At 48.5% G+C, this 24,093-nt stretch overlaps 1 protein-coding gene across 1 annotated transcript in view; it reads right to left on the bottom strand.

The window, feature by feature from the left end:
* Positions 1-3,702: 3,702 nt before the first annotated feature.
* KDM4B (lysine demethylase 4B) overlaps positions 3,703-24,093 on the bottom strand; it is a 75,009-nt gene continuing 54,618 nt past the window's right edge. The window contains exons 13-23 of the mRNA XM_088179371.1: positions 23,281-23,401; positions 20,464-20,642; positions 19,003-19,225; positions 15,521-15,597; positions 15,295-15,350; positions 14,739-14,847; positions 9,563-9,748; positions 8,961-9,125; positions 8,131-8,250; positions 7,201-7,293; positions 3,703-6,533 (exon numbers count right to left, since the gene is read on the bottom strand). Coding sequence (XP_088035497.1) covers positions 6,348-6,533; positions 7,201-7,293; positions 8,131-8,250; positions 8,961-9,125; positions 9,563-9,748; positions 14,739-14,847; positions 15,295-15,350; positions 15,521-15,597; positions 19,003-19,225; positions 20,464-20,642; positions 23,281-23,401 — 1,515 coding nt within the window. The 3' untranslated portion in view covers positions 3,703-6,347. The remainder of the gene's footprint in view (positions 6,534-7,200; positions 7,294-8,130; positions 8,251-8,960; positions 9,126-9,562; positions 9,749-14,738; positions 14,848-15,294; positions 15,351-15,520; positions 15,598-19,002; positions 19,226-20,463; positions 20,643-23,280; positions 23,402-24,093) is intronic.

Below are 24,093 nucleotides of genomic sequence, written 5' to 3'. Positions count from 1 at the left end.
CCTGAAAATATCAGCACAGCCAGGCGAGCAAAGAAAAACAGAGATAAATCCCTGCCATGGTGCTGCTTCATCTTTTAAAGGCAATTAACTCTTAGTTATTAGCTTTTAATTAGGGAATAATAATGACACCATTAATACAGTTTATTATACTTGTCAGCAGACAGCTGTTCCAACCAGATTCCATTATCAGATCGTGGCTTTTGTCTGCTCCTGGCAGGGAGGGGAGCAGGGCTGGGGGTCCCTGCTGGGAGGGAGCTGCTCCCACCCATGGGTGCAGCAGAAATCTCAGCTCAGGAGGCTCCCAGGATCACCAGAGGTGTTAAAATTTTTTTTTGCAATGGTTCCTCCCTTTTGGGAGTCCCTGGTTATGCTTTTGGTGTCTCTGGCCCAGGGAATTTCTGAGCTTTTCCTGGGGCTGGAGCTGAGCCAAAGGTGGTTTCACACCTCAGCTCACAACACCTGAGATGGATCCCAAACCAAAAAACAACACCAAAAACTTCCCTGGTTAATTCTCTTTTCCTCCCAGCTTCATTCCCCTCTTTGGAAGTGACTTGGAAACAAATAATCACCTGAAAGAAATTAAGTACTTGGAAACAAATAATCACCTGAAAGGAATTAAGTATTTGGAATAATTCTACCCATTCCTAATCTCACTCCACCCCACTGCCAGGCCCATGTCCCTGGGTGCAGGCAGCTGCCAAGGGTACCAGAAACACCTTGGAATTCTCTTTCTTTCTGCCTCAAATTTATTGTGAAACTTCAAATCCTGCTGTAAGAGCAACAACCACGACCTTGGCAGTGGCCAAATGCCTCAAGTTCTCATTTCTGTGTCTGCTGAGTCACCAAAATAAAATCCCCCAGAGGCCAGTGATTACACAGCAAACCATATTTCCCATTATTTTTCCCATTATCCTGTTTCACCGTGTTCTAGCAGAGACTGGAAACCATTTCCAGGCACAAGCCTCCTCACTGTGTTTTTTTTTTTATTCCTTTATCACACAGGAATTAATCTTACCCCGAATTATGCACACAGGATGCTTCAGCAACACAAAAACACAATGCCATGAATTTCCCCCATCTACTCTGCAGTTAATAAATCACCAAAATAAGTGTAAAATATTCTGGTGGGTTCCACCACCTTGGTTTTAATTTGTTTTCCTTGCTCTGGATTGGAGGAAGCCCTAAGGGAAACATCAGGAGCTCCTTGAATTTTCCTCCTCCTCCTCTCCCAACCCATGGCAGTCAGATCCTGAGAAAAGAAACAAACATGGAGAAGGAACAAAGCAGCTAGGGGAGCCTATTTGCAATTTTCTACAGGAAAGAAGAGTTGATAAATTGAAAGCAAAGCTGTACAAAAAGGAAAAACTTCCCACACTGAGCAGTGACATAAAAATAAGGAGGAGGAGGAGGATGGCAGGAACAGAACCAGGAGCACCCAGACCTGGAATTGCAGCACAGAGAGGCTGCACTGAGGGGAAAAGGGAAGGGAAAAGAGAAAAAGGAAAAGAGAAAAGGAGCAGCAGGGCTGGGAAGCTGCAGCAGGACGTGGCAGCTCCTTGGTTTGGGATATCACAGAAGTGAGAGAAATGGCAGCGTTTAACAAGCAGCCAATTGTCTCTAAGCTGAATTAGTGAAAAATGTGGTGATAAATTGTTCCTGTAACCCAGAGCCATCCCCGAGCACAGGGATCTCAGAGCTGTGCTCAGGCAGATTTTTCACTTCGTGCTGACAAAAATCTCACACTAATCACCCAAGCCAGGCCACAAAGCTCCTGGATTGCAGCGTTAATTCCATGTTAGAGCTGAATCCCAGATTAACCAGACACGGCTCCAAGTGGCTCTGAGCTGTTCAGGTAAAAGAGAAGGAAAAACCTCAGCAGAGCCACGAGGAAATGAGAGTCACACCAGAGCCCTTCTCCTGCCTCGTGGCTTCTGCACAAACTGCCCAGGGACCCTTCTGCACCTCCCATGACCTCGAATTTATCTTTTTGTTCAGGCAGATGAATCCCTGCTCCTCTCCACAGCAGCATCTTGGCCTGGACCGTGGCTAACTGGCCACTCACTCCTAATCAAAGACAATTTGCTGCATTTTCCAGAGATGGCTCTGTTAAATGAAGCAGATGAGCAGTGGATCTGGTCGTTTCTTTATTTTTAAACCCTGATCTGGGGCACAGGGGAGGGTATCACTCCTGTTTCAGAACAGACTGGATGCTAGGGGATATTAGCAGCTGGCATCTGAAATGGCAAGGCTGTGGATGGAGAGGTAAGCCAAAGTGAACTGTGCTGACACAGAGCCAAAATCCTGTTTGTTCCACAGGAAAAGTGCTTAAGCTGTGGTCGCTGTGTAAATCCAAACAGTATTTGCACAGCGACCTTTACATTTCCCCTCTTGGAAACCAAAAAATTTAATTGTTTTGCTGCTCTCATGCAGAATAAATAACTCCCAGTGATTTTCTGTTGGTGAGCAAGTAACCCAAGGACTTCTCTTCTTCTGCTATCAAAGCTGCCAAATAATTCTGTGTCAACAGCTCCAGCTCATTTGAGTCTCAGGATTGTGCCAAAACTCCTTTTTTTTTTTTTTTTTTTTTTTTTTTTGTGTGTGTGCCTGTGCCAGCTCAGTCGTTCATGGGACGAGGAACAAGAGGTGACCTAAAATCAGGAAGCCACGGGGCCTCCTCGGGAATCTTTCCCTGCACTCCCGAGTTATTTGTTCTCTCTGTTCCTGAAACTTCGGCATCACCGCAGGTCCCACCTGTGCCAGATGCTCTGGCTCGAATTTTGGGGGTTAAATTCTTTAAATTCCCGAGTGTGAGCTCAGCTCCCATCGGCTCCGCGGGGCTGTCCCGGCACGGCCGAACCTCCCGGAGCTCCGGAACCACGGAACAACCACGGGAACAACCACGGGAACCGCGGAACAACCACGGAACAACCACGGGAACCGCGGAACAACCACGGGAACCACGGAACAACCACGGGAACCACGGGAACCGCGGAACAAACACGGGAACCGCGGAACAAACACGGGAACAACCACGGGAACCGCGGAACAACCACGGGAACAACCACGGAACAACCACGGAACAACCACGGGAACCACGGAACAACCACGGAACAACCACGGGAACCACGGAACAGCCATGGAAACAGCTCCAGAACCACGGAACAGCTCCAGAACCACGGGAACAACCACGGGAACAGCTCAGGGAACAGCTCCAGAACCACGGGAGCAGCCCCGCATTCTCGAGCCCCTCATTCCCACATTCCCGGACCATTCCCGGATCATTCCCAGACCATTCTCCCATTCCCAGACCATTCCCGGTCCATTCCCGGGGACACCCCCGTCTCACCCTCGGGCTCTCTCCCTCCCTGTGCCCGGTGCTGCTGCTCCAGGTCTCGGGAATCTCCCGAACCTCAAACAGCTCCGCCTTGGTGTCAGCTCCAGGAGTTCCTCCCCACCGGCGATTCCTCAGATCGTGCCAAGGGAAATTATTAAACTGTAAAAGACTGGAAGTTGGGAGATTTCTTTCTCATCAGCCTCATCCTGCAAGAACTGGAGAGGAATTTATCAAAAAAAGCTCAGGATGGGAAATTTAAGGTGTTTAAATGAAGTTTCAGGAAGATGCTGCTGGAGGAGGTTCAACGACCTCCTGCTGCACAAAAGACTTTAAACTTAGAAATGAAGAGACTTCAACCCCCCAAGAAGTGTCATTCTGAAATGCTCAACAGCCTTTAATTCATTTTGAACCTAGAGGCAGAGAAAAAAATCGGCAAAAAATACATCACAGCCTGAATCTAGGGGGAGAAAGAAAAAAAAAATCATTATTTTTATAGCACATAATCAGACACAAATATATTTCACTGGAGGAGGGGGTAGGAATGTGCATTTCCTATTTCCTTTTCGATATGGCCACTATCCTGAATCTGCACAAGTCATTCCTAAACCAAAGAGAGGGATTTAAAAATCAACAAAAAGAGAGAAAAACCCTTGCACCAAGGAAGGGCATTCAACAGTTCCAGGTTCATGTTTCAACATAACTCAGCATCTGAATATGGGGTGAGGAAACACACTTTTGTTTTTACAATATAAATAGTATTTGGGAAAGGTTCTACAAATGGATACAGCAAAGGTGCTATTGCAGGACTCGAACATGCAGAGGAAATTCCCCATCGTTCACAACCACTCATCCCATCCCACCCTTCCCTCCCACCTCAAAAAAAAAAAAAAAAAATCCTCTGCTGGTTAAATTTCTCTTTCAATTGTTTTAAATATTTCTCTCGTGGCCTGGCAACATTCTTAGTCTTTTATACAGCAAGTTTTGTATTTAATCACATTTCAACCGACAGGAGACAACTCTGTAGGAGGAACAACCGGGGCTCGGGAGAACCTTGCCAATTTTTTAAACTTTTATTAGTCTCAGTTTGATTTTATTCGTGGAGACATCTACTGAAAACGTCAAAAACTCAGAAATAAATAAAAAAAAACAAAAGCAGAACCTTGTTTCCAAGGCCTTACAACCATGCAGGAGCCATAGCACAGGCAGGAGAAAGGATGGGAACTCCAATCCTCAAAGGAGAACAAAACCAAAGTAAAAAAAAAAAAAAAAAAATTAAATTGCTTAATTCTATCTCCACTCTTTCACTAGGACAGTTTAATACCCATGGAGTCTCTTAAGATGCTAATCTACCATCTGCTAGCCCACAAATCCTTCCCACTTATTCCCTTTAAGATCCAGCCAGAGCGTTGCTTAACAGCCTCTCCCCAGAACAACGACCACCTTGCAAAGGGGCTTAAAAGCAATCGTAAAAACAAGAATATTGTCTCTCTCCATCCAGTCATTTCAGGGAATTTAGTGGAAAAGATTGCAGTGCAGCATTGCAGGTTGTTTGGCTGGCCCAGGTGCCCTCTCCCCCTCCCTGTACCTGAACCTTCCCAGCTCGGGACCAGCTCAGCCTCCTCCTCTCCCTCTCAACTGCCTGAGCTCCTCGGAAGGGAGGGGAAGACTCGGCAGTGATTTCGGCAGGGTTTGCACCAGGCTCCTTCCCCAGCTCTGCTCCACATCAGCTCTTGGGCCCGGGGCCATCCCTGAGCCCAGGGAGGAGCTGCCCTTCAGGGCTGGGCTTTGCCTTCAGTGCCCCTCCAGTCCTCGCTGAGCTGGGTCCAGGCTAAGGCAGGGCTTGCACTCCTCCAGGATGAACTCACAGGCTCAGTCTTTACTCAAGGAAAGGATGGCACGACAATCAGATGTTTGGGGAATTTCTTCTTTAATAGGATAAAAGAAAAAACATACAAACACCTCCCAAGCTTCTGTCATGGAATGATTCTCACACTGTAAGGAGCACAACTCAAAAAAAAAAAAAAAAAAATTAAAAAATAAAGAGACAAAGAAAGAGAAAAGTTCCCAAAGGAGAAATGCTGTCAGGGCAGCCCCTGGAGCTCTCGTGGGGAAATAACACAAGGAGCAGCAGAACACCTGCCAAACCTGGGGGCACACTGCAACTCAAAGCCATGCTGATCCTGAACTAGAAAGCAACTGTGATGGCAAAGATGGGGAAGGAAGATGACAGGAATGAGCCAGCCTGGCCATTTCTTGTCTAAGCCCCTCCCTGGTGATGTGGCAGCGATGCCAACATCCACCCAGGGCTTCCAGAGAGCCAATGGCAGAAACATCCCAAGGTGAACATTTTTCCCCCACCTTCCCCAGCTTACAAAGACAGAGTTTCTTTACAAAAGAAGAACCCAGAACATCCCAGGACATCTGCTCCTGCTCTCCCTCTCCCCACTGTAACATCAGTCACAATTCATTTGGGGGTGAGGGGGGAGGATTTCATTTATTTTCTGTTTTAAAGCCATAATCTAGAAAAATGTTTTGTGGAAACTTTCGTTTTCCTATTTTTGCTTGCTTTTTTTTTTTTAATAATGCTCATTCATAGAAAACTTCACAAAGGTGGTGTCTATGTACAGAAAACACGATTCCAAAGGCTGCTTCAGTAGTCAATGTAATAGCACCTTGAAAGACAAAAGTTTGACAGGTTTGAAAAAGTCAATTTGTTAAATTTTAACCCTTTCCTCATAAAAAAGAACCAGTCACAAAGCTCCATCTGTAGAAACTCTTCCAAAGTCTCCGTGTGAAAAGCTGAAGGGTTTCCAAGCTCCCCAGCTCTTGGTCAGCAACTCCTGGCAAGGTCGAGGTAGCAGCCAGACAGGGATTTCCTGCAGTCCAAACCAAGAGGAGATGAAAGAAATTCACAGCAGACTATTGCACAGGGCTGGTCTTCCATTCCACAGTTTCCTATTTATGTTTCCATGATCTCAAAAAGGGTTAATCGAATATTTTGGATGAATCCTGGTTAAAACATGTTACTCTGAGTCCCAGGCTGGTACTGTGTCTGCAGCAGGCTCTCCATAAAGGCCAGGTAATCTGGGGTCTGTCCATATTCCTCAGGATTTCTGGGATTCCCCAGCCGGGGACGCTTGGCTGCTCTCACTTCATCTCCTGAAAATGCATCTTCCTGAGGGGCCCCAGTGCTGAGGGACTGCAGGAGACACAAAACAACCATTAGGACACAGCAGGAATACAGGGACAGACCCTTTAGGCTGGGAGAAACCTGGGCATTCTCCAGCCCCATCACCTGGTTTAACAAAATGGCTTTAGAGGGAAAGCACCAGGTCTGAAAACATCCAGCAGGTCTGGAGCCAAAGAGCTATGAAATAAATCCCTCATCTTTTCTAGGCTCAGTAATTCCACTGTTTCACTTAAAGACAGCCTGATCTTGTAGATTAAGAGATTTATAGGTAAAAGCCACACTCTAAATCTCCAGTTTGGTGAGAAAAGGGGTTTTGGTCCCATGGTGATAATCAGTTCTCCAGAAACCCTTGAGCTGCAGCCCAGCTCACCTCACACTTGGACAGGATGACTCCACATAACTGAATTCATATGGTGTAAAATGATCTGAACATAATCTTTTAACCAGAGAAAATAAAACTCTGAGCTGAACATGTGCAAGGGAAAATCATTTCTGTGCCTCTCAACCATTCATGGCCAGGATTTCTTCCACTCTGTGTATTTTGGGAATGACAAGCAGTTTTACAGCCACAGAAATTGGAGGCTGCATTCACCTAATGTCTAAAAAATACATGAAGAAAATGTGAAGGGGTTCTGCAAGCTGCAGCTGGTTTCTTGTTTGCTATTTTGGTACCCACCAGGCGAGATTTGACTCTCTTGGGAAGCTCTTCCTCCAAGGTATAAATATCCCCACGCTTCACCATTAGCTGAGAGCCATCTTCAAACTCCACCTGCAGGGAGGCAGAAGATGAGCTCAGAGGCAGAATTTGAACATTTCCCATTCCCCATTCCCATTTCCCATTCCCCTCCTGACCCACAGCTCCAGGAGCAGCCAGCAAGCATCAGGAACCAGCTCCCATGGATGTCTCCAGGGCTGCTGTGGAATGAGCACTCCCAGGCTCTGGTGAGGATGCTGAACCCAAAAAATGCAGCTTTCAGTTCAGGCACCTCTGCCTTATCCAAGTGGATTCATTCAGTGCTCCATGGATCCCAAAATATCTGCACTCCAGCTGGCCCAGCACCTCACATTTCTACTGATTTTTGATTCATATCCTGAAAAAAGCAGCTTTTCACTTTTAATAAAAGCAGCCCTGTATTCAGGCCAGTATGGTAATAAGAATTTCTTTCATCTTAAACAAAGCATTTTCACAGGTCACAGGGAAGCAACTCCAGCTACTAAAGTACATTTGTATTTCAACCAGCAGAAATAGTCAGCCAGGTACAAAAAACTCCTCCCATGAAACCCTTTTTGCTAAGCACTGATTATATCATGAATTATGCATCAGATGTTCCAGGGATGTTTATTCATAGAAACGTGCACAGCAAAATGTTAAAACTATTAAAAGTTTTTAAAGGATTCTTATTTCCTTTGCCCAAGACTTTAATACATTTTTCTGTATAAAACAGGAGGACACAGAGCACAGTTTAACAGGGGTGTCAAGTTCAGGCTGGACAAACTCAGAGGGAATAAATCATCTGTGCTGCCAGATCCTCCTCCTGCTCTGCCCAGCTGCAGCAGCCCCTCCCTGGAGCATCACCCCAGGGCTGGATCCCTCTGTCCCCCTCACCTGGTAAATCTGGCTGATCTGGGCTGCAATGAACTTGGCCTTGTAGATGATCCCATCCGTCCACTGCAGCTGCACCAGCTCCCCCTCCGGGGGGGGCCCCATCTGGATGCAGTCCCTGCTCTGGGGACAGAGAGAGAGGGCTCAGAGACACGACTCCAGCAGAGCCCAGGAGCCAGAGGTGTGCTGAGATCACATAACACGGCAATGAGCAAGAAGATACATTGCTGCACTCGTCATTAATCGTGGGCATCTCAAACAAAACCAGCCTGAGAGACCAGCAATCAACCCTGGCAGCTCCTTCTGCTGCCAGCACCCAGTTCGTGGACATTTCTCATTACAAACCCCACAACATCACATCTCCTGTATCTCAGAAACAAGCAGGGCAACTCAGTGAATCAGTGGCACAATCAGGAAGGCAATGCATGAGCTGACAAATCAGCCTCTTCTAGACATTCCCTCTATTAAGTGAATTCCCTGTTTTGCACCAGATCTGCTTAGGGACAATCTGCTTCCCCCATGAATCACACTTGTCAGTTGAAAAATAAGATTATTCAACCACAAAACAAATAGGATGAAATTTAGAACAAACACTGCTTTCTGTGAAGTCATCTGCATTCAGCAAGACCACATCTTTGTAAAGCAACCAAAAAATAAATGAGATCATGTCAGAAACAAGATCTGTCATGAAGAGCAGGATGAGATTTTTCTAGGCGAGCAGCAACTTAAAAATTAAAATGAAAAAGTGAAGTTTTGCTTTGCTGTTCCAGCCCAAGGCACAGCTCCCACTTTGTGCTGTCTGTGACACAGGAGTGTCCCCAGAGCTGCCTTACAATGATGCTCTCGGGGTAGACGTTGTCACTGTAGGAGCCATCGTCGAAGTTCACTTCGTAGAAGGTCTGGGTGCTGGTGCCAATGACCCTGCAGCGATAGTAGAGCCCGTTCCTGTTCTTGGTGATCACTGCCTGCCCCAGGGCCACCTCCCTGCGGAATGGCACCTGTGGGGACACAGCAGGGTCAGAGCCACAGCGGGAAAAGCACAAAATTCCATGGAGTCATGGAATGGGGTGGGTTGGAAAAAGATCAGAAGCTCATCTCATCCCACCCCTGCCACGGCAGGGACAACTCCCACTGTCCCAGCCCCAGTGCCCAGCCTGGCCTTGGGCACTGCCAGGGATCCAGCTGCTCTGGGCACCCTGTGCCAGTCTTTTCCCCTCTTCACAACCAAGAATTCCTTCCCAACCCAAACCAGCCCTCTTGCAGATGAAAGCCATCCCCAACAACGGCTTCCTGGGCAATCCTTCTGCATTAAATGCACAAAACCTTTTGAGCCAGCACAGGCAGGGAGAAACGATTTTTAAAAAACCCCAGGAACAAAACAGCCAAACAAACCCCCCCCCACAGCCCAGGAGCCCCAGCCCAGCCCAAAGCCTACGTTCTGGTTTGCTGCTTTGTGCTTGAAGCAGGTGATGGACACGACGTAGGGCCAGTCCTCGGGCTCCATGGGCACGCCGGCCGCGTGCGCGCACGTCACGTGGAACGACGTGGAGCAGTGCTCGTAGGAACACTGCACACAGGCCCCTGAGACCTTCTTCATCCTCTTCCTGCAGTACACACACCTCTGCAAGGGACAACAGCTGCAGTGAGACACAGCTCTGCAAGGGGGAACAGCTGCAGTGAGACACAGCTCTGCAAGGGGGAACAGCTGGAGTGAGACACAGCTCTGCAAGGGAGCACAGCTGGAATGAGACACAGCTCTGCAAGGGACAACAGCTGGAGTGAGACACAGCTCTGCAACGGGGAACAGCTGCAGTGAGACACAGCTCTGCAAGGGAGCACAGCTGGAGTCACACACAGCTCTGCAAGGGGGAACAGCTGGAGTCACACACAGCTCTGCAAGGGGGAACAGCTGGAATCACACACAGCTCTGCAAGGGAGCACAGCTGGAGTCACACACAGCTCTGCAAGGGGGAACAGCTGCAGTGAGACACAGCTCTGCAAGGGAGCACAGCTGCAGTGAGACACAGCTCTGCAAGGGAGCACAGCTGGAGTGAGACAGCTCTGCAAGGGGGAACAGCTGGAATGAGACACAACTCAATAATGGAGCACAGCTGGAATCACACACAGCTCTGCAAGGGAGCACAGCTGCAGTGAGACACAACTCAATAATGGAGCACAGCTGGAATCACACACAGCTCTGCAAGGGAGCACAGCTGGAGTGAGACAGCTCTGCAAGGGAGAACAGCTGCAGTGAGAGCTCTGCAAGGGAGCACAGCTGGAATCACACACAGCTCTGCAAGGGAGCACAGCTGGAATGAGACACAGCTCAATAATGAAGCACAGTTGGAATCACACACAGCTCTGCAAGGGAGAACAGCTGCAGTGAGAGCTCTGCAAGGGAGCACAGCTGGAATCACACCCAGCCCTGCAAGGGAACACACCCAGAGCTCAGACCTGTGGAAGGAGCAGAGCCTGGAGCCCTGCAGAGACCCCAGAGCCCCCACAGGACGTGGCACAGGCGCCTGGCACAGCCCCCACACGGGCACAGCACAGAGCCACAGCCCAGGTGATGTCCTGTGCCAAGGGGCCCAAGGACTGTCTGTGTGCACTCACTGAGGATCTCTGCAAGCCAAGAAACTCCAGCAGATATTCCCTGCCTGTCATTCCCCAGCACCTCCAGTCCCACAGCCCAGCAGAGCCACACTGGACACAGACTGGGCTCACTGGACCCAGGCAAACAGCCACCAGTGGCACCAGAAAATTGCTGCACCCTCACCCTGCTCACACACAGCAGTGCAACCTCCACTGCAATAACTCCAACACAGCTGCATCCTCACAGGTGCACTGCTGGAAAATAACATTTCCATTTTTTCTGAAAGAACAGAACCCAGGAACTGGGTGGCAATTTGCTCGTTTATATTTAATGGGACATTGTATCGATTAGATCTCACGGAATATAAAACTATATAATGGAAGAAAAATACTGTGTGTTTATTTTAGATGCATAAGCATATCAACCATAAATATTTTATTGGCATCCATGTCAGATGAGCCACTGTAGATAATTCAGTCAGTTTTGCAAACAAAAGAAATAAAAACATTGTACAGAAAGACCGGATTTATGGGGGGAAAAAAGGTCTGAAATCTTGGAAACATTTTCACACTCATTTTCTGCAAAGCAGACCCAGTTATTAGGTAAATCAGTGCAAGACATTGTGACTGCTTTAAAAAGAAATTATGTTTTCTCAAAGCTAAAAGTCCTGAGCCTGATGGCACTGACAGTGAGCAGGAGTTGCAGTGGGAACAAGATCAATTTCCTCACTCCCTATAACAGCACCAATTCTTGTTTCCAGCCCCTCAGAAATACAGAAAAGGAGATTTTGGGAATCCCAGTCTAAAGAATGGATGCTTGCATAATGTTTCCAGGGATCCATTTGGAAACACTCCGTTTTTAACATTTCCAGGGATCTGTCACTGATCAACAAATCCCAGAATGGTTTGGGCTGGAAGGACCTTAAAGCTCATCCAGCCCCATCCAACCTGGCCTGGGACACTGGGGCAGCTTCTTTACCTTATCTGAGGCTGGGACAAAGCAAACCAGGGCAAAATTAACATCACACACATGAGACAAATGTGCCTTTCATGATTAAAATGAACAAAGAGTGCCCCTGACCATGGCACAGGGTGGACCTCCAAAACTTTCAAGGTCCCATCCAACCCAAACCATTCTGGGATTCCTTCTCCAGGAACATTTCTCTTCCTTGAAAGCAAAAGATGCCAAAGAACAGGAGATTTGCTCTTCCTTATTCCTGAGCAACACCCCCCTCCCTGCCTGGGCTCTGCCCCACATTTATAGGAAATAATCCCATTCCTTCCTCCGAATTAACTGAAGGCAGTTTGTTTACACCAAAGATTAATTTGCCCTTTTTACACAAACGAACAAAAGCCAGGAAATTCAAAGCCAGAGCCTGAGTGCTGCCAGAACGTGGGTTTAGCCTTTAATAAGCTGAGCCTTTATCTCTCTGCAAACCATGTTCCAGAGGCAGATAAGCACCAGGGAAGTGCCCAGCAGGACTGAGGGGAGCCAATAGCACAGATCCCATTATTAACCTGTCGATATCCCCTGGTCCCAGCAGCAGGGACAGCTGCTGACACACAGGGGGAGCATTAACCCTCCCAGGGCAGGGATCTGCCCCTCCTGATGCCAAGGGCTCTGTCAAGCCAGGACCAGTCACACACCCAGTGCCACCCTGTGCCCACACACACTCCCTGTGACAGGCACAAGAGCTGCACCAAAGGGACATTCAGGGCAAATATGATCAAAAGATAAATGTGAGTGACAGTGAGCCTGTAAGGAGTGATGGAGGAAGTGACAGTTCTTGCTGTGAGGGTGGCACAACACTGGCACAGGGTGCCCAGAGCAGCTGTGGCTGCCCAATCCCTGGAAGTGGCCAAGGCTGGGATGGGCTTGGAGCACCCTGGACAGTGGAAGGTGTCCCTGCCCATGGCAGGGGTGGCACTGGATGGGATTTAAGGCCCCTTCCGACCCAAAGCAGTCTGGGATCGTATGAAAATGCAGATCTGGAAGTGTGGGAGATGGGATGGACAGAAAGAGCAGTGCCAAGTGCTGGGGGAAAGCTGCACATGGAGATTTAAAGGCATTTTCTGTAAGAGGGAAAAGAGTCCAAAGCACAGGAGAGAAATCTTCAGAATAAATGCACACCAGAGTCAGGTCACAGCTGAGAGTAAGAAATGGGCTGTCTGCTGCATGATGAACACTGCAATTCATTTACTCCACTGAGGAATGACAGCTAATTATTCCAAATTTCCACGTCATAAATAATTTACGTGCACAGGCCTGTAATGTGCCATCAATCTGGGAGCAGGGAACTGCAGTGCTGGAAATGGTGCCATAGCCACAAATGGACTGAAAAGTCTGTGCTTGCACAGGGACACCTGGTCCATGCTCACAGAACAGGCTGTGCCTTCCACCAGATCACTGCCACTCCCTGGGACCTCAGCCCTCAGCACAGGAACTTAAAACAATACAAACATATTAAAAAAACAAATAATAACCATGGATAACCCCTACCCACTCTCTCCTCCACTGCCTTCATCCATTCACATCAACTCTCCTCACCCTTCACATTATTCCTTCCCTCCTTTTCCATCTTTGCCAGCCACAGAGGACATCTTCCCACTTTTATCAAGTACTGCACCACTGCTGGAAGAAAACATGAGGTGCAAATGGGATACAACAAAAGAAATCAAACAAAATTTCTTTCCAGAGCTCCAGGAGCATTTGGACAATGCAGGGTGGGACTGCTGGGATGTCTGTGCAGGGCCAGGAGTTGGACTGATGCTCTTTGGGGACCCTCCCAGCTCAGGATATTCTGGGATTCTATGGAACTTTGCAGTTTGAATTGAGGAATGAAGGAGAAATGGGTGCAGTGGGTCTGTGCAGAGGCTTTGGTAGGCACAGGAGCAGAGCAAAGCAGCAGAGTCAGACACACACAGACACTGCCTGAGCTCTGCAGGAGCACCAGAAAGCCAAGGAAGGGTTAAAGAATTAAGTCATGCTTCCTTGTGAGGCTCCATTAAGCAATACAAGTGAGTGTTGTGTAAAAGGATTTTAAGTTCAGCGTTACAAGTGCTGGTAATGAAGAGGATGCACGTTGGAAGTGTCAGCTGATCCATAAAGAGCCACGGCTGCAAGATTTATCACCCTGGCATTGCACTGCCCCATCACTCCTGCTGAATAATGAATGCTTTTTACATTCACATTTGTGTACAAAACCCATTTGCACAACAGAGAAATAACTCTGGAAGCAGGGATAGGTTCCTCCTAATCTCTCACCCGGGCTGGCTGCACTAAGTAGCAGCTCTGTTAACGAATCCATCAGCACTAACCCATCTATCACTGCTCCAGCACCTTCCCCATCCCACACTGTGTCACCCAGCTGACTTCTGTACCAAAAAAAGCAGCAAAAGCACAATTTATTTTGCAATAACACACTATGGTGATGGAGCATTAACTAACATTAAGATAAATTGCTCTGAGCTAATGAATCGTCCATTACTAATCCCTCGGATGAGGCCACACAGCTAAATAACAACTTGGAGCTGGGCTTGTATTCAAATCCTTGCAGTCTTGCCTTGCAGTCAGGGTCACATAAATGTTTATTCATTTCTACAAGAGATTTCTTGATAGAAAAAGAGAAATGTTGTAAGGAAAGATGAATTAGAGATGAACAAGTCAGCTTCTCTCTAGTCACCAGATCCCTGTGCACTCCTGCTGTCAGTACTTGGAGTAAAAGGAGCTTTCAGGCTTCAGTTTACACCTGACTGCAGGTGGGAAGGAGTCCCAGGCTCTGCCCAGGGTAAAACACACTCCCAGAGAGCAAAGGCACATCTGGAATCAGAGCTGGTTGTGTGTCAAAGCACTGACAGGGCTCGGCAGACACAAACAATGCAGCTTTTGTTTGGAAACGAGAGTGAGGTCACCTCCACTCTCAGCTGCTTTATGAACCCACACAATGTTTTTCTGTCTGGTTACAGCTTTTCCCTCTGGCTCTTGTTCCCAAACCATGTCCCCAGTAAAAGACACCCACCAGTTTCCACCTCTGCTCGGGGATGGCGCTGATATCCACAGGATGACGCTCGATGACATTGAGGAAACGCGCCTCAGGGACAGCAATGGCACAGATCACGTGCACCCACCTGGGGAGCAAAGACAAGACACAAATCAGGGCCTGCCATTACTTGAATGAAATGCTCAGGAGGGCAGTTAACATTTCCCTGCCTCCCTCAGCATCGAGGCACATTTCCAGGGGTTGGCAGCCTTGGCAACGCTCGACTGATAATTAGGGTGGCACAAGGTAAATGTCTTTGGAACAACAGAGACCAACCTTCTTTTACACCTGACTTTGCACAATGCTAAACATTCTCTGAGAAGACTTCCCTCTGAGAAACAACCACATTCAGCAGGGGTTCAGAAGCTCTGGTGCAGTGTAGAGCAGCACAGGCACTTGGGCTGCCCTGTCAGCGAGATGCAGTTCCCTCCAGAAACCCAAAACTTGCTCCTACACTGAGCATTGAGACCAAATTCCCAAGACAAGGAGATTAGGAGCAGTGTGGAAGGGAAATGCACTCAAAGGCAGCACTCACCGGCCATCAGTGGTCATCTGGAGAGCTCCTCCCCTGAGATTGCACAGGCAGCATTCCTGCGGGAACACAAATCCTTCAGAACAGCACCCAAACGCCCTGCCAGGCTTCTCATCCTCCCCAGAAAGTGACTGCACCCCCCCGGGATGTCAAAGGCAGCCTGAACCCTCCCAGCACCCATCCCCTGGCAGCAGCTCGGGGTGCCAGGCGTGCTGTGCCCGCTCCTTACCGCTGCCCAGGCGCCGGCCGAGCACCGCGAGCACGCCCAGCTCTCGTTCACCAGCTCCGGGCGGATCCCATAACAGCCTGCAAGGAACAGAGCCACAGAGCCTGGTCACAGCATGGCCTAGACACAGCCCAGCACTGCTGGATCCAACAAACAGAGCCACAGAGCCTGGTCACAGCAAGGCCTGGACACAGCATGGCCTGGACACAGCAGGGCCTGGACACAGCAGGGCCTGGACACAGCAGGGCCTGGTCACTGCACGGCCTGGTCACTGCAGGGCCTGGTCACTGCAGGGCCTGGTCACTGCATGGCCTGGACACTGCAGGGCCTGGTCACTGCACGGCCTGGTCACTCCATGGCCTGGTCACTGCAGGGCCTGGTCACTGCATGGCCTGGACACAGCCCAGCACTGCTGGATCCAACAAACAGAGCCACAGAGCCTGGTCACAGCACGGCCTGGTCACTGCAGGGCCTGGTCACTGCAGGGCCTGGTCACAGCACGGCCTGGTCACTGCAGGGCCTGGTCACTGCAGGGCCTGGTCACTGCAGGGCCTGGTCACAGCACGGCCTGGTCACTGCAAGGCCTGGTCACTGCAGGGCCTGGACACAGCATGGCCTGGACACTGCAGGGCCTGGTCACTCCATGGCCTGGTCACTGCAAGGCCTGGACACTGCAGGGCCTGGTCACTCCATGGCCTGGTCACTGCAGGGCCTGGACACTGCAGGGTTTGGTCACAGCATGGCCTGGACACTGCAGGGCCTGGTCACTGCATGGCCTGGACACTGCACGGCCTGGACACTGCAGGGCTTGGTCACAGCATGGCCTGGACACTGCAGGGCCTGGTCACAGCACGGCCTGGTCACTGCATGGCCTGGTCACTGCAAGGCCTGGACACTGCACAGCCTGGGCTCAGCCCAGCACTGCCCTGCTGGACTCAGGAACTCTCAGCTCAGAAACAACTGTGAAAGCATCCAGGGTCTGTATTCAACAGGCTCAGACAAAACCGGAATCGGGACCAGCAGCTCTGAAAACAAATCAACCAAAATTCTCCCCCACAGGTAACCCTGACATTGGTGTTTCACTTTTCTAAGGACTGCAATAGCAAGATTTTGTTTCTTTAGGCAGGAAATGGGCTCCAAGGTGATGCCACCATTGCTGGAGTGCACTCACACATCAAAACAGGGAAGGGCACTGAATTCTGGCAAGGTTGATGCAGTTCCTTTTGCTGTGTGGTGTTATGAGGAAGGACAAGCCCAATAACACTGCAAGGCAATTAAATACCTGCATTCCACATGGTTAATAATATTTAATTTATGGTTATAGGAAGTGTTAAAAGCATCTCATTTTACAGAGCATCAATTACTGTAACATGCAGGCACCAAATCCTCCTACAACAACACCAAAATAGTAAAGTGGTATTATAGAGACAGGGAAATAAGAATAAAAAAAAATCCTTAAAATTCTATAAAAGGCACTGAGGTTTGTCACTGAAAACAATGGGGAAAAGACACAGATCCAGTTTTGGAAAAGTAGATCTATGTGATTCCTGCAAGCTTGTAAAAAGTGAATGGAAAATTGAAGATAAGCATCTCACTAACATACAGCTGATTACATCCAGCCTCTATCCTTCCCAACAAAATCCCATCCAGCCTTCACCTATCCTAACAAACTGAACAGAAAATTTCAGCTGGGAACAACAATCTCAAATTACCAAATTAAACTTAAAAGAAGACATTCAGAAAGCACTGGGATTGCCACCACAGCCTGATTTATAAATATCTTCCACTTAACCAGATAAACAGCATGTCAAAAAAAGTCAATACTATGGATCTGCAGCTGCTCTCCACTTCTGAGGTCTCTTTTCATCATATGGCAAATCAGGGAAGCAAATTCCAGCCAGGCCTAGAACAGGGACAGAGCTGAGGGAAACTGAGCTGAGGGAGAGCCAGACCCTGAGCACAGCCTCAAGCTGCACCAGGGAAGGTTTAGATTGAAAAATAGGGAAAATTTCTTCATGGAAAGGGCTGGAAGCATTGGAACAGCCTGCCCAGGTGGAATCATCACCTCTGGAAGTGCTCAGAAAAGAGAGCTGGGGACATGGCTCGTGGTGGGCAGGTGCTGGTGCTGGGCTGATGTTTGGGATTGATTGACCTCAGTGATTCTGTGAGGGCAGAACAATCCCATTTACTGAACCCCAGGTTGTCCCATGAGGATAATCCAAGCAGACCAAGAAAAATATGTTCTTTTTATGGATTTTGTCAGTGCCTCAAAAGCCCAGAAACCTCCCCAAACCTTCCCCTGGCTGCTGGAAACCAGCACAACTTGAGGGCACTTCCCAAGAACACACAGGCTGCCAGCTGGTTTTACAGCCAGCCAAAATACACCTCACCACTGCAATCCTGCGATAAAAGCAAATGGATTCTCTGCAGCAAAGTCAAAGGGATGTCACAGACCCAAGGAAACAACCAGGCACTGGTTGTTTCATCTTCCCACACCCCTCTGTCCTTGAAGAGAATTTGGCCACAGAAACCATTCTGATAGACTGGACTAAGGATGGACAAGATGCAGCAGCCCTGAATTGTGAAGGCAGGATGAAATCTTCCTCCTCACACCCACTCTGCATCCCATGGCCTGATTAACCAGAAATGACCATAATTAGGGATTCAGCACACAAACTAAAGTTGCCTTTCAGTTCTCCAGCCCTGCTGAGCTGCACGGGGACCTGCAGACTCTAAAATTGGAACAACAAAAGTAATTCCAGCTGATGCAAGTCAAATAAGATTCCCCATCTGTCAAGATCAAACAGCTGAACAGTAATTCGTCACAAATGTTAACTGGATGCTGTACAATCTGCACTGAAGGTACACTCCACCAGGATTAATCAGATCTTCTTTTAGACATAACTATCAGGGAAGCAAACAGACATATGTTCCCTTTTGTAATCAAGTGCCATTACTACAAACACTATCACAGACACTAATAAAATATATCTCAAACTACCCCATAATCTCTGCTGCATGCAGGAACAATATAGCCTCCCCCAGCAGAACAATATTGGAACGAAATATGTTAGAGAAAAGAGTGCAATAAAGCCTTTGAGTTCTGCTTTATTACAAAAAATGAAAGGTATCAAAAGAAAGAATCTTTTCTGTGAGACAGAGAAGAATCAGCCAACAAAATAAGCACTACAAAGAATATTGGTGTGTATTTTTAAGATCAGTGACTGCCAAGATGGACTTGAATGCACAGATAGACTTTGAGAGAAAGGTTCCCTGCCCATGGCAGGGGATGGGAACTGGAACTTTAAGGTTCTTCCAACCCAAACCTTTCTGGGATTCCTGATGTCCTTGTACTGAGAAAGATAAAAATGGGAGTGACAGGATCCAAACCTGCCAAGAAGGAACTCAGCTACAGCCACACACACACACACCCCCCTGAGTTTGTCAGGACCCAAAGACTTGGGGAAGGTCAAACAAACACTCACTAGCATGAACCTGCAGGCAGCATTTGGCACAGGAGATCAAGGGGCTGGTTCCATCCTCTCCAATGTAGGAGTTTGAAGGAAGGGGCTCGGTGTTCTCTCCACTGGAGGTGAAGCACATCTCTGGGATCAGGGGCTTGCTCCTCTGCCCACACTTGGAAAGGTGCACGAAGGTGGGAGGCTCCCCTGTGGACACTGGGGCAGCTTCTCTCTCCACCTGTGAGGACTGCAGAGAAAATCCCATCACTGAGCAGGCCTGCCCATGGCTCCACCTCCCACCCTGAGCACTCCCCTTGCGAAAATGTCACCCAAAAGTCACCAAAAATGCCCTCAAATCCTGACTCCCACCCCCACCTTGCTTCTCCCCCTCTTCCTCAGGCATCGACTGGGATCTGTGATTTGCTGTGAAAGCTCCAAGAAAGCATTAGAATAATGAGCAGCTTTTCCTGTTTTTCTGCTGCAAAAATCTAAATTCCTAAATTGCAGCTGAAAACACCAAGGAAAAATAAAAAGGAAAATATTACTAAAGGCAAAACCATCCCTCCCCCTTTCCCATCCCTTTGGCATCCTTCCCTACTTTTCCTGCAAGAAGTTCTCCTGAAGGACATTTCAAGGTTTCTAGTAGCAGACAGAGTTAAAAGCAATGGATAAAACCAGCTCAGCTGCACCCAGTTTCCCTCCCAACAGCCAGCAATCAGAACAGATATTTTCTTTTCAGTCCATATAATAAATCAAGAGATTTTATTGAAGGGGGAGGTGGGCTCTGCTTTCCTCAGGAAAAGCTTCCAACACAGCCACAAGTTTCTAAGGCACGAATTCCTGGTGGGCACACAAAGCCAGATTTGGCTTTATGTGAGAACAAATCAATGCACAACTGCACAAATAACAAATTCATCTGATGAATTTTGCCTTTCCGCTCATAACATCTCCCAAAGCATATTGGTAGTTTCCAAAAAAAGGTGATGGATGTGCTTACTCAGGAAATTTTTATTTTGTGGCTTGTTTGCATAAATTCAGCAACTCAGGCCCGTATGGAAACAGGAGCCTGGTGTGACTTTTCTCTGCATGGAACAGTGTTTGCAAAGCTCCTTCAGTGTGATTTCAAAATGAACACTGAGCAAGCCAGAGAAGCCAGGAAAGAGAACAAAAAAAGCTCCAACCACTGCCAAATCCAAACACATTTCTTTGGTGTGCAAATTTGTATGGGTTTGTCTCTATCAGAAACGTCTGCACCCTAATTCATCCATCTGAGCAGTGCCAGAGGTTTAGGTGAGATTTTTAGGGGAAATCTCTTCAGGGAAGGTGTGGTCAGGCCATGGCACAGACTGCCCAGATAATCAGTGGGGTCACCATCCCAAAAAACACATGGGTACAAAAAACACGGGTACAGATCCATGTGAACAGACTGACAGCTGGACTTGTTCCTCCAGGTCTTTTCCAACCTTAATGATTCCCTGGAATTACCTGGTTATAGGGGTAGAAGAGGGTGCAGACAGCACAGTATGGCTCACTCAGGGCAGCAGCTGCATTGAACTTCCTTTCAGCTGGGAAATTAAGTGCTTTGTTCTTCCACTGGAAGGAAAGTAAAGATTTCAAAGCCTCTGGATCGCTCATATCTTCCTCTCCAGAAAATGGGAACATTTCTAGAGTGAAAAGGAAAAGAAATCCCAAAACAACAGGCAGTCAGTAAAGGCAAAAGAAGCAAGAGGTGAGTTAAACAGTTCAGGTCTCACCAACACAAGAAGTGCAATAAATAAAAACACTCAACTCCTCCATGGTCTCTCATATGCCCATGCCCCAAATATTTCCTTAAATGGCCAGAATGTCCCCTCTGGGGACAGGATACACAAGACAGGCACAGCAGTGACCTGAAGGAATGGGCCATGAGGAAGGAGAGAATGGAGATTTACTGCCTTTGGAACTCCCTCCCCTTTCCAGCTGTGAAACCTCCACCATCCTTTCGATGAAAATTTAATTTGAACTTCAGTGGGTGATGCCAGTGCAAAGGAAATGACCTTTCCTGTCCCCAGCAGGGAGCTGCATGCTCTGGGAGCTGTGCATTGCATGCAGCCAGTGCTGCAGTGCCAGGCTGTGCCAGCTCCCAGTCCCAGCCAGCCCTGCCAAGGTGCATCCCAGAGCTGTCCTGCACACACTGACCCTGCCTGGGGCTCTGGTACAGCCACTCCCACACCACTGAACCCCCATCTGCATTCCCCACCATCCCTCCCTCTGCCAGAGCTCTTTCAAAGGTCCTTTTACAATTCAAAGGTCATTTTACAATTAAACCACTGCACAATCCATTTGTGGCAGTCTGGGGGTCCAAGTTTCTTACCCTTCCTTAGGAAGGAGTTTTGAGTCACTGTAAGTGTTAAAGAAATTTTCCACACAAGGCTGAGTGTAAATCACTCCCTGCATCACCAATCTGCAAAGTTTCCAAAAGAAGAGGGAACTCAAAACCATCTTGGAAGAACATTATCCCCAGAGCTCAGCACATTAAACCAAATTGTTCACTGCTTCACTGTTAATTACTGGAAATAAGCAGTTTATGTTCTGCTCTACAAGTCTAAGTCTCCTCCCCAGTTCTCCCTCCCTTTGAAGATTTTCTGACTCTTGGGTTACCTGAAAGGATAAAAGGAACTTGGAGTAAAACGTTAATGGCTGAGATCTCAGCCATTTACATCTCAGATTTTAAATGTTGCCCATATTTGTCAGACAATGTGGAAATTTTACTGTGTTTAATGAATCTCTTTTTTGAGGAGATGAGTGCTGGCTGTGTGGCTCTGTCACATTTCAAATGAGGGTTACTTCCTAAAAAGTGTCTTATCTTGTTTATTTTTAAGACATGAATCAAAACCCACTTTTCTCCAAATTTCAGTCGAGGCACATCAGGTGACAGGCCAGGATTTCTGATACCAGAGAAATCAGTGAAAGCAGCAGCCTAATCCAGAGTGACAGAGGGAGAGAAGGAAGGGAATGACAGTGGTGTGCTGTCACCTTGGCTCCTCCAGGATGGATCCAGGGGAACACACAGCATTCAGGATGGCTCCCACATTGTAAACTGTTTATCTGGGCTGAACCTTTGTGTAAAATGTGCATTCCCTTCATTTACAGCTCACTGTTCCTCCTGCAGCTTGCACATCATTCCCTGACACAGCCCGGGGTGCAGGGAGCTGCCTCCTTTTCCTGGTGGGGATGGAGGAATCTGTTTGATCAGACTTTGCCCAACAGAGCTATAAATCAGTCCCCAGGAAATGCCAGCTTCCACAAGAGCTGCTCCACCAGCCAAGTCCCCAAACACCATCCAAAAAGTCAAAGAAGTGAGAAGAATTTGCCTAATGAGGATCCTCCAGCACAGAGCTGCTTCCAAGGTCTCACACCAAAACAAGATAACAAGTCTCAGCTGCCTCTGCACACTTCAGTCCATGTTACACACTTGGAAGGCACCAAATGCATCCTCCTTGGAGAGGAAAGGAGCTCTGTGTGCTCCCTTCCTGCAGGAGGCTGCTCCAAAATCAATGCATGCATTCCTGGAGGACAGTGAACAGGGGAGGTGCTGTCCTTTGGAATGAGGAGCTGGGAGCAGGGAGTGCCAGCTGCACCCAGTGCCCAACCCAGCACACAAAAGCTCCTTCCTGGGGGCTTGTCCATACTCTGAGTAATGTGGGAAAGGCCCCAAAGTGGAAATTACACCACAAAACTAAGGGAGAGGTAAGAATCTTTTCTTTCCCCTTGGTCCAGACTGTTGGGGACTGGAATGTGGGAATAGAAGAATGAGTGCTGTACAGTCAAACACTGAAAAACATTTCAATTCTCATTTCTGCATCTGCCAAGGAAAGCTGGACCCCAACACTGATGTGAATTAGGAGCCAAGCAAAAGTTAGGACCGACTTTCCTCACACACATGAGGGTAGACCTGACCTCCACTGCCTCCAAGGGGAACAGATCTCATCCCACTGCAATACCCAAGACAGAGCTTTGCTTTTAAGATCTTATTTTCTGCAAACTCTTTTTTTCCCTTTGCCCAAAATGCTGCCTCATTCTGCAGCCAGCAAAATATTTTTCTTGAGTGAAAAAAGGGTGGGAGTTGAGAAGTGACACCTCCCATGGAGGAGTTTTCTTTCCAGCTGGGTTATCCAAACGGGAACACGCTGCATTTCCTACCAGCTACATGAAACACAGAGTTTCAGGCCACCCAGTTTTGTCAGAGGTTTCAGCAGTTCCCTGGCTCAGGTAGGACACCCTGGCTGAGCAGGATCCCCAGTGCTGGAGCTGCTCACTCACCCTCGTCACTCGAGGTCTCCTGTTTGACCACAGACAGTGGTGAGCGCGTCGGGGGTTTGCCCAGCGGGTGCCGCCGGCTCTTCTTGATCTCCATCTTCATCTTGGAGAAGGCAGAAGCAGCCTGGAAGGAAGCACAGAGAGCTGGATGGGCACCTCAAAGGAGGGAACAGGACAAGAGAGGCAGAGCCCCTGTCATAGAGAGTTCTTGGATTCACAGAGCAAACTTTCCTCTGCCTTTTGGCTGAACCATTGAGGCCTTCCAAGCCAACTCCTGGAGCAGATAAAAGCCAACACTAACTCTTCAGAAGTTGGGTAAACTACAGAGTTTCCTTCAAATCAGGAGAGCCTCAGAACATCTACAAGCTGCCAATTCCATCAGCTCATGAAGAGTCTGCTCAATCACACACACAGCTGGGAACTCCACGGAAATTGTGAATCGTGAAATCTCAGCCTGGTTTGGCTTGGAAGGGACCCAAAACACGATCGAGCTCCAGGCCTGCCACAGGCCAGGCTGCCACAGGCCAGGCTGCCACAGGCCAGGCCGTCACAGGCCAGGCCGTCACAGGCCAGGCTGCCACAGGCCAGGCTGTCACAGGCCAGGCTATCACAGGCCAGGCTGTCACAGGCCAGGCTGTCACAGGCCAGGCTATCACAGGCCAGGCTGTCACAGGCCAGGCTGCCACCCTCTAGAGCAGGCTGTGCACCCACCCAGCCTGGTCCTGGAGCCGTCCTCACCCGGCCACTGGCCATGACCACTGACCCTGGCCCACGACCACTGACCCTGGCCCACGACCACTGATTGTGGCCCGTGAC

The sequence above is a fragment of the Sturnus vulgaris genome, chromosome 26 (assembly GCF_052056855.1).
Source record: "Sturnus vulgaris isolate bStuVul1 chromosome 26, bStuVul1.hap1, whole genome shotgun sequence".
Taxonomy (NCBI): Eukaryota; Metazoa; Chordata; class Aves; order Passeriformes; family Sturnidae; genus Sturnus; species Sturnus vulgaris.
The sequence above is the reverse complement of the archived record's forward strand: the minus strand, read 5'-3'. Positions and strand labels throughout refer to the sequence as shown.